General features: G+C 25.4%; 1 protein-coding gene across 5 annotated transcripts in view; it reads left to right on the top strand.

The window, feature by feature from the left end:
* Positions 1-8,981, top strand: part of LOC119680510 (uncharacterized protein ZK1073.1) — a 63,158-nt gene extending 54,177 nt beyond the window's left edge. For 3 of the 5 annotated variants that reach the window (XM_038093345.1, XM_038093347.1, XM_038093348.1), the window contains 9 exons: positions 527-577; positions 676-739; positions 2,053-2,170; positions 2,240-2,450; positions 2,525-2,596; positions 2,884-2,892; positions 8,273-8,385; positions 8,458-8,620; positions 8,704-8,981. In XM_038093345.1, coding sequence (XP_037949273.1) covers positions 527-577; positions 676-739; positions 2,053-2,170; positions 2,240-2,450; positions 2,525-2,596; positions 2,884-2,892; positions 8,273-8,385; positions 8,458-8,620; positions 8,704-8,937 — 1,035 coding nt within the window. In that variant the 3' untranslated portion in view covers positions 8,938-8,981. The remainder of the gene's footprint in view (positions 1-526; positions 578-675; positions 740-2,052; positions 2,171-2,239; positions 2,451-2,524; positions 2,597-2,883; positions 2,893-8,272; positions 8,386-8,457; positions 8,621-8,703) is intronic. The other 2 variants (XM_038093346.1, XM_038093350.1) reach the window with 1 other exon arrangement.
* Positions 8,982-10,986: the final 2,005 nt, after the last annotated feature.

The following is a 10,986-nucleotide window of genomic DNA, read 5'->3' on the forward strand; positions in this document are numbered from 1 at the left end:
AACATGAATTTATAAGAAAAAATTACAAAGCAAATAAAGTATGTCGTTTAGAACCAGGTGAACGTATTTACAACACTCAAGTAGGAAGAAATATAGGCTATTTTCAATACAATTGACACTTTTATAGTTTCTGTCAGAACAGTAAAGTACCCGTCACTTACCATATGAAACGCTTCCGATGCTCAGAAATACACAATCGTTGAAAACTTCTAGTGCAGAATTGTTATTTTTAGTCCAATGCTGAAGAAAATGGTTATTGAAGGAGTTTAAAGTATTTAAAGCTGAAATAATGATTTAAATTTTTTATAATAAAATTTAAAATGAACATAAATGTAAGCAAAGAATTTCACTTCGAATTTTCATTTTAGTTTCAGAAAATTGCTAAAATTGTAAATTTTGAATCACATTGGTCATTTCATGCCATTTTAAGCTTTAACCTTTATTGTTATTATTATTTTTATTAATTCAAATATTTTATTTTACAAAATTCCATTGTTAATTAATTTTAAAAACTTTTCCTCCTCAGAAATATGTTGTTAATACGGAAAAAAGTGGCGATTTGACTGTAACAGTACAAGTAAGTAATCGTAACTTAATTGAATTTAATTCCAAATTAATTAATCAAATTTTAATGATGTCTTCAACTAAACAATATGAAATATACTTCTCTTATAGGGGGACTTGTCGCAACAGGAAAAGCGTGCTGTTTTCTTAACTGTACATGATTTGGGATGTAATCGTAAGTGGAGTGCAATTAATATTTTTCATAAATTTATATTACTCTAACCAATAAAAATTTACTTTAAACATTCATAATAATAATGTTATGAATCCGAATGACAACGTAGATACAAAGTAAATTAGATAAAAACAAATATATTAAACATATTCCCATCATCGCTCTCTATCCACAAACTGTATTCACAAGTATTTCTTTCTTAGTAATTATGTCCATGGTTTCATTCTTGGTCAATAATTCGAGTCATATTCTTTTAAGTATATAATTTCTTAAACCATCTATATATAGAGGCAAACACACTCGTATTTGTTTAAAAGTATATACAATCAATAATAGCACTTTTAACCTTAATGGATTGAATTTAAAGTCTTTTTATAATAATTTATGAGCGAATAATTTATGATCATTTAAATTAAAATAAAAAAATTATAATTTATTATTTATATTTAACACAAATTATTTTATTAACATATTTTCCGATATTTCGACTATCTTCCATAGTCATCTTCAGGGAAACTCCCTGAAATAATAGTTATCAATTGATAAAAAACTCTATGAATATATTAATAAATCTTTATATGGAGTAGAGAAATCGCTAATATTACCTCATTAATAAACCAGCACAGTGAAATTTGAAGATCAACTACATAATTGTCAGTATTATTGGGTAAATAAAAATAAAACGGTTTAGGAAATAGGTATTTAGTAAATTTTAGTAAATTAAATATTTCCTTTTTCCTTTCAAACTGTGCAATTCAAGATTATTTTTAATTATTGTACTAAAATCAATAAATATAAGAATTAAATATAAATAATAAGTCATTATAACATATAAAAATAAAGTAACTGATTCGCCTTCATCTTTTCTTATCATCTCACTGTCTCCTACAGTGGATATAGTAATATGGCACAATCTAACTGGTATATTAACAACCAAATAATCTGATATACCATATAGTTCATTTACTGAACCACTGTCCAGCACTTTCAAAAAGTCGTCCAAACACTATGTTTTTCTAATTCCTTTAATATCTATTGCTTTACTCATCCAAACGACACAGTGATTTAGAATAAAGATATCCAAAACTGCCATACCTAACTATCGTTTCAAAGCTTCTTTCAAAGAAATTCTACAAGAAATGAATTATTTAACTTTGGACAACGTTTAATTCCTATTCCGTACGTTTTAAGTAAAAGTACAAAAAAAAAACAATCGACTGGTTTTGATATCTAGTTTTTATTATAATTTGTTGTATTTATTTATAATATTATTATCAGAGTAAGTTTATCCTTTATTTTTCATCTGATTTTAGATAATTCGTTCCAAGAGTTTGTTAGCAGTCCTTGCATGACTGAAATAAAGGAGCGTTCTTGTTTTATTCATATAGACGTGCCAGGGCATGGAGATAATGCTGATCCACTTCTTGATTCGTAAGTAAAAATACTGTATTAATATTTAGATATATATATAATTATTTAATTGCTTTCATTTCGTTACAGCTTCCAGTTTCCATCGTTACAAATGCTCGGTGAAGATCTTGTTACAGTTTTGGACTTTTTGCACGTCAAATATGTTATTGGGCTTGGTGAAGGTGCTGGTGCTAATGTTTTGGCTAGATTTGGTTTAGCACATCCAAGCCGTGTGCTTGGTTTAATACTTATAAATGCTACTGGTAGTGCTGCAACTGTACTACAATCTTTTAAAAATAAGGTAAACCTTTATCAAAAAATTTTTTTAATATCATATATTATATTATTATGATAAATCATTTTACTTAATTTCAGTTCATTTCTTGGAAGAATGACGAAGTTGCACAATCGGCTGAAAGCTTCTTAATGTATCATAAATTTGGACACGTAAGTATAACTATTATTTACTAACAATTAAATATTAAATAATTTAATAAATAAAAATACAACAGATTTTGTTTAAAATAAATGTTGTGTTTTAAATGTGAATAAATGTGATTTAAGATATTAATTAATTTTTTTGGTGTATTTTTTTCTTTTGATTTTCTTTCTTTTTAAACCAACCAATAAAAATTAAATAAAATTATAAATTTTATTATACGTGGACAACTTAAATAAAATGCATACAAAATACACTGTTAAAAACTCAAACACCGTTGACTACAAATTCAAAGGTTATCGAGGTACGATAACTTTTCATTTTCACAACTTTATACTCCCCTACCGGCAGTCCTGTCTTAACTGCTTAGAAGCCTTTTTTGTAGCATACTACTTTCCTACTACTTCTCATTTAGTAACCGCTTAGATCCGTTTTTAAATTTTGTTAATTTATTTTATTTGTTTTTATTAGCTAAACTATTGTATTTTTATACAATTTGAAAAATCAAATGAAAAATTAAAATTAAACATTCCAAGTGTAATTAAGATAATTGGAACATTTAAACACTGCTAAATTTAAATCAAAATCTGATCAAATATATCCTTTAATTTCTTTCCATTTAAAAATTTATTGTTTATTTACTTTTAAAGTATTTATTATTTTTAATATTATTTATTTAAATATTTGCATGCCATCTACTATACTAGTTCACACAGCTGTAATTTAATGCACTGCTTTTAGTACACAATAATTATGTAGAGCAGAGAACTATTTATTTAACTAATATAATCAGTTGGTACTCTATTAAAGTTTAAAGTTTAAGCTTAATCAATTAAACTGAATCTAGTTTACACCACTGCAAGTTAATGCACATTAATTACGTATTGCAGTGAATAAGTTTAATAAGTTAATTAATAAAAAATAGTCTTAATTATTTTTTAACTATTGTTAATTAAATTATAATTCTAAAATAATGTTTTTTATATTTTAATTTACTTTTTTCTTTATTCTTTTATTCTTTTTTTATTTTGTACAATATATTTATTATGTTTTTATTTATTATTATAGTATTATTACGGTATTTGCATGTGTAATTCTACTTAATTAGCTTATAATAAGTTATTATTTTTTTAAATTAAATTTACTAGATATATTACAGTACGTTTATTCTAACCCAATTATTTTGAAAAATGGGCATGAATGTGTCAGTTTTCATACAAAATCCATACAGAAATATGCCAAGGAAATTCAATATTTGTAAGAGTAAACAAAATAGCAATTCTGCATTAAGCAATTATTGCACATATAATTCAATACATGGAAACTGTAAGCCATGTTGTCCTACTAGCTGTCCTTTAAGCAAAAATGGTGGACATTATTTTGCATATACAAATTAAAATTAAATATTTTTTAGAATCCCAAAAAAATGATACATATTAATTGAACAGCAACTTACATCACTGCTACAACATCACAGCTGTGGGTAGCATAACATCGTCCATATTTCACCAAATAATGACAAACTTGAAAGAAATGCTAAATAAACGTAATAGTGTGATGTCGCTATAAACGTATAACCAGAAACGGTTATTTTTTCAGGATATCTCAATGCTAATAAATCTTACGTATTTAGAATCGGAACATAATGTTTCTAAAGGCTATTGCAATGGTTTGAAACAAATTGTATTTCCGGCAGAAGTGCTTCGGAAATTTAAGACTCAAAATGATCGGATTTCGCTCCCTAGTGGTAGGCTAATGGTAGCTTAGCTAAACGCATAGAAAATATATATTTAATCAATATTTATTGATCAGTCGCTTCAAAACGTAATGAATTCATATCTATATATGTGTATTATTTATATTTATATTTATATTTATATTTATATTTATATTTATATTTATATTTATATTTATATTTATATTTATATTTATATTAATATTTATATATTTATGATTATATTTTTATATTTATATATATGTATTTATATTTGTATATTAATATTTATGTATGTATATTTATAATTATATATTTATATTTGTATTTTTATATTTATATATTTATATTTATATTTTTATATTTATATATTTATATTTATATATTTATATTTATATTTATATTTATATTTATATTTATATTTATATTTATATATTTATTATATATCTATATATATATTTATTTATTATATATTTATATTTATTTATTATATATTTATATTTATTTATTTATTATATATTTATTTATTTATTATATATTTATTTATTTATTATATATATATATATATTCTTATTTGTACATATATACTTTTTTTTTATATATTTTATAGAATTTTTTATATATATTTTGTATATAGCAGGTGAGTATAGAAAGCAGTATATTTATAATTTATATTTATATTTATATTTATATTATATTTTTATTTAATTATATTCATATTTATTTAATTTATATATTTATATTTTATTAATTTATATTTATATTTATATTTATATTAATATTTTAATTATATTATAGTTATATTTATTATATTTATATTTATATTTTTTATATTTATTTAATATTTATATTTATATTTATATTTATATTTATATTTATATTTATATTTATATTTATATTTATATTTATATTTATATTTATATATATATTTAATTGAATTATACATTTTTATTTTATTTAATTTTTTTTTATTTAACGATGCATGCTTTTTTCTATCTACTCACTTGTAATTACAAAAATAGTTTGTGCTTTTAATGAAAAGGTATCAAAACCAACGATTTTGAAAATAAAAACGTAGTATTATTAAAATAGTATTATCCTACATACATAATTATGTTATGTATATTTAAATTGTGATATTTATATTCTAAAAAGCTTTGTATTAGACAAATTAATAAAAACTGGTAATATACCATACTGTACTTACATTGTAATCATTCGAATAGTACCAAATTGTCATCAACTAGTTACTTTATTTGAAAATATCAAAATATAATACAACTAATTTAGAATACTATATATAGGTTTTATGATATTCACACATTAAACGAACACAATTGGCACATAGAAAGTAAATAAGTCTTAAACTTAAATTTTTTCTATACCGAACAAATTTAAACTCGCCTATATATTTTTAATACTAAATTAGGAAGAAGTTATATATAGCCTTCTATAGTTATATAGAAGTTATATACAAGGTGAGATGAAAAAACTGCAACAAAGTAAAACGCCATAATTTTTTCATTTTTTTTAAATTTTATTGAATGAAAGCAAAAAATGGAAATAACATCAAATTTGAGAATCGGTTTAGATTTGTTCGAATTGGCCACCTTTGGCACGAACTATGGCCTTCAAACGGCCAATGAAACCATCACACGCTGCCCGAAAGTGGCTCTGCGGTATTTTGTCCCATTCTCGGCGAAGCGCTTGCTTGAGATGATCGACACTTTGGTATTTTTTAGTTCCAACCTTGCTTTCCAAAATACCCCAGGCACAATAGTCCAACGGATTGGCATCCGGAGATTTTGGTGGCCATTGTGCGGTGGAAATGAAGCGAGGAACCTCATTTCTTAACCATTCTTGGATGGCGCGTGCTGAGTGCGATGGTGCTGAGTCCTGTTGGAATGTCCAAGGTCTGCGGCCGAAATGTTTGCGTGCCCAGGGCTTCAGAACTCCCTCCAAAATATTTTCGCGATAGATTTGCGCATTTAATTTGACACCACGGTCGATGAATACGAGCGGCGAGCGACCATCGGCTGTTATGGCGGCCCACACCATCACCATGGCCGGCTTTTGAGTTGTGATGGCCAACCGAAGTTGCAAATTTTCAGCTGACCTCTCTGGCAAGTAAACACGATCATTTTGTTTGTTTACAAACTGCTGGATAACGAATGGTTTCTCATCGGAGAAAACCAAATTCGGCAGTTCACCACTTTCGGCCAAGCGAAACAACTCTTTAGCTTTTTCGAGTCTAACTTTTTTTTGCGCATCAGTAAGATCTTGCACTTTTTGGAACTTGAATGGCTTTAGTCCAAGCTCATTTTTCAATATTTGCCGAATGGCATATTGCGATATGTTCAGCTCACGAGCCATTTTTCGTCCACTGCGACGCGGATTTCGTTCAATTCGCTTTTTCACTTTTCGAACCATTTCTGCCGATGTTGCTGTTTTTTTTCGTCCACTTCCTTGACGTCGGGCTACGCTACCAGTATCATGGTAACGAGCGATGGTACGAGACACAAAACATTTATTCACTTCTAAATGCTGGAGGGCTCTAACGATAGCCACTTGTGGTTTTCCAGCCAAATGCAAAGCAATCACACTATCACGCTTGAATTCCATCACAAATAACTTTTTTTTTGAAAAATTCCCACCAAAATGCTTTTGTGCGCTTGTAAACAATATAATGAGCTGTCACTAGAATAAATCTGACAGCTGTGGGACGAGCGGTTTAGAAATGACAGCAGTCTGAAGTTGGTTGCAGTTTTTTCATCTCACCTTGTAGTTATAGTTTATAGCTGTTTTATATTAATTCAACATCAGTGTTGGTTTTTAAATGCATATTTATCTTACACAAGACAATGCACAATTAATATCTAAGGTGCTTTTTAAATATAGTAAACAGAGATATATAATAAAGTTGTAGTTATAGTATTGTTGTAGTACTCAAGACAATGCACAATTAATATTTAAGGTACTTTCTAAATATAGTAAACAGAGATATATAATAAAGTTGTAGTATTGTATAATAGTGTATTATTCTCTCTGATCTTCAATTTACTATTCTATACGATTGCTATTTTACAATACAGCATTGTAATGGAATTATTAGAAAATTACTAATAAATCAAGACTTATGATTTTGTTTAATGAAAATTCCTAAAAGATTGCAGGAATACCACAATTATCACCAGAGGGTGATATTGATTATCACAATTTACTTTAAAAATAAACTACATATACATATTCTTATTCTTAAGCTTATATGAGTTTATAGTACATACTTTGTTTTGAGAAATTCCAGTTTACTTCAACATTTTAATCATACACTGTGAGTTTTACAAAAATTTCAGTGAGTTTTTCCAAATTTCAGGTAGAATAAATTGAAAATCAAATTAAAAATTATTTTAACTTAAACTACAATTACTTCTCAAGACAAAAAGAGATATCTGAATCATTCAGCACAAAATTATGTGTATGAGACGAATTAATCCCTATGAAATTGGACTTTTCAATAAAGCATTTTTAACAAAGGGACAAATTGTCCCTTACGTTCCCAGTTCACGTTGAAGTATGTGAGAGAAAGCTCTTTTGAAAAATTTGAATGCTTAGTTTGGACAGTTATCTCTAGCTGCTATTTAAGGATATCACTATATAGAATATAATAACATTTTCTTTAAAATATAAATTATTTTTGATTTGCGTTTAAAAGTTTTGATACTCTTTCATTAATAATTAAACACAAATGGTAGTGCAATAACAATTAAAGTTACTAAAATAACATTGCTTACATAAGATTAGCTAAACAACTGAAATATATACATTTATTATATCATAAACTAAAAATTATAATTTTTATTACATCTCATTCGCGTCTTCAACACTTTCTTTAAAAATTCAAAAAATTAACATGAAAACACGTAACACTGTTACCACATTGCAACTCCACATAAAACATAAAAAAATATAGCAATTAGTGGGTGATAATCCGGATAAGGAAAAAATTGTAACCGAGTTTCAAAAACGTTTGCGTAGCTCTTTGAACAGCAAAAATGTTGGACTCTACGTAAAAGCCTTCATGAAGTAAGTTTTATTTACAGAAAAACATCTATAATTTTTTCTTTATACGTAATTTTTTTTTTTTTTCAAACTCAGTCGAAAGGACTTAACGTTGAAGGGCTGCAAAGTCGATGTTATTTTAATAACCGGTATGCTTAGTCCATACGCATCTATGGTTGAGAAGCTTCACCGTGATGTAGAGAAGGAGAAAGTAACAATGTTAAAGATTGAAAGAGCTGGTGATGTTTTGGCAGATGCTGTACGTATTTTCACAATCTTTAATTAAAATTTTTCCACATTATACTGAAACATTATCAATTATTTCATTTTATTTTTTTTCAGCCCGGTAAAGTAGCACAATCTATTTTGCTTTTCTGCAAAGGTCAAGGCTTGCTAACATCTGTTGTTATGCCTGGAGTCGATCGTGGTCGTGCTTACTCCACCAGTTCTGGCGGTTCTGGTGATGGTACGAATGGTACACGCAAACTATCGAGGGGGATTTCGATGGAGGATTACGATAAACCCAACATTCGTCGCTTAAGTATTATTAACAGTGAAACAGCTGTTAAGAAATAAAATAATTAAAGCACCAAATTTTTTTCAAAGCAACAAATCAAATACAATAAAAAGTTAATAACATGAAAATTGATTGTTGAGAAACTAAACTTATTTGAAATGAAACATTTACGTAAGTTGCCAAACCAAATATTATTATATAGAGAAAAAAACATAATAAATAACAAATAAAAATGCTTTGAAAGGTAGTGAAATTTATATTTAAATAATTGTTATATATTTTTGAGCTCATAACCAATATCAAAACGTTTTAAAAGTGTACCAAGTTAGTGTTTAAGTATGAGTTTAAATATTTTCTCCAGAAAGTCAATACGTATGTTCTTTTATCCTTCCTTAAATACTATAAGTAATAAAACGTTATATTTACATTAATGTTCAATGTTTATTTTAAAAACTTTTATTTTTTTGATTGATAAAAATTTTATTTATCAGAATAATAATAGTTTAACTTTGCACTTTATAACTTTTATTAGTTTCTTTAATTAAAAAATAATAATCTTAAAAATATTATTGAAAAATATTTATAATTTAATAATTTATAATTTTAATAATAGAATTTTAGTTAATATATACATACATAAGATTTTTATTTTAAAAGGAAATATTTTATTCAAATGAATTATATGTTGAACTCTTAATTAAAAAATAAAATTCATATTATAATAAAAATTTGAATTTAACATATATGCTTTGTTTAAAAATTAAATATGTAATTTTTCAGTACTCAAATAAAATAAAAAATAATTTTTTGTTTTCCAAAGTTAAATTCTTAAATTTAAAATAAATAAAAATTGTTTCACACATTTAATTGAGAATATAGATTCTTAGTTCTAAAATGAAATGTACAATTTTAATTGTAAACAATTAAAAATTATATATTTAATTAGATAATTAAATTCTTAATTTTAAATTTTAATTTTTGGTTTAAACCTTATATATAGTAACTTTATTTTTGCACGTAAATTGATGCAATTTTCAAAATAATCACATATCTACTATTTAAAGCAGACATATTATATAAAAATTGACCTTTATACTTTATTTAATAAATAAGATTTTTTAAATTTTTTTTCGAATGCATAACACACATAGTTTAGTATACCTATTATTATTCTTCTATATGCCAAACTAAAATTTTAAACCCACCCAATTGAAAAGATTTAAGAAAAGAAAAATATGTATAAAATACTAAAAAGAATAAATTTCATATCAATTTAAAATTACCACAAAAGAAGCAATCGATATATTCTGCAAAATATAGAATTAAATACCTCCGACTAGTAAATTGTACCTCTATTTAAGCAAAAATGTCTAACCACAATCATTAATCGAACAACCGTTTTGATACTGTATTAAGTTTTAATAAGTTGAATAAATAATAAAATTTTTGAAATATTTACAGAACCTATAAACAATTAACATTAAATTTTATTAGAAAAACTAATTTTCAAAATAGTATTAATTATAAATAATAAACATACATAATATGCACAAAGTTAAAAGCAAATACTTTCAAATAAAAGGCACTTAAAAGATTTTTATAAAAACATACATGAATTATACGAGTATAAATATATCGATAACATCGATCGAAAATGTAAAATAATTTTACAACAAATAAACGATAAGTGCAGTAAATTAATTTAAATGTCATTTTGAATTCCTTAATTTATAGTCAATTTGACAATTAATGACAGCTAACATTAATAACATAATAATGCTTTTTTAAAGAAACACATTGGTCATTCTATGCTTCCATATCTTTCAAAAATTTGAATAAAAGGGAATAATTGCTACTTTAGCTTCACATAGTCTATGATAAGTGCTAAACTCTTGATTAATGCATTTATCTGTAGTAAATTTCGAAAGGATTGAGTAATTTTGTAAATACATTTGAAGAACAAATAATAATGACCCCCAAACACTTATCGATTTACGATTATCATTGGTGCGATTATATCCATATATCCATATGGAACTATGAACAATAGTATCGAATTGAAATTGCTTTATATATTAATTTGAAAGGATATTTTCACCACACATATT

The sequence above is a fragment of the Teleopsis dalmanni genome, chromosome 2, assembly GCF_002237135.1.
Source record: "Teleopsis dalmanni isolate 2A chromosome 2, ASM223713v2, whole genome shotgun sequence".
NCBI lineage: Eukaryota > Metazoa > Arthropoda > Insecta > Diptera > Diopsidae > Teleopsis > Teleopsis dalmanni.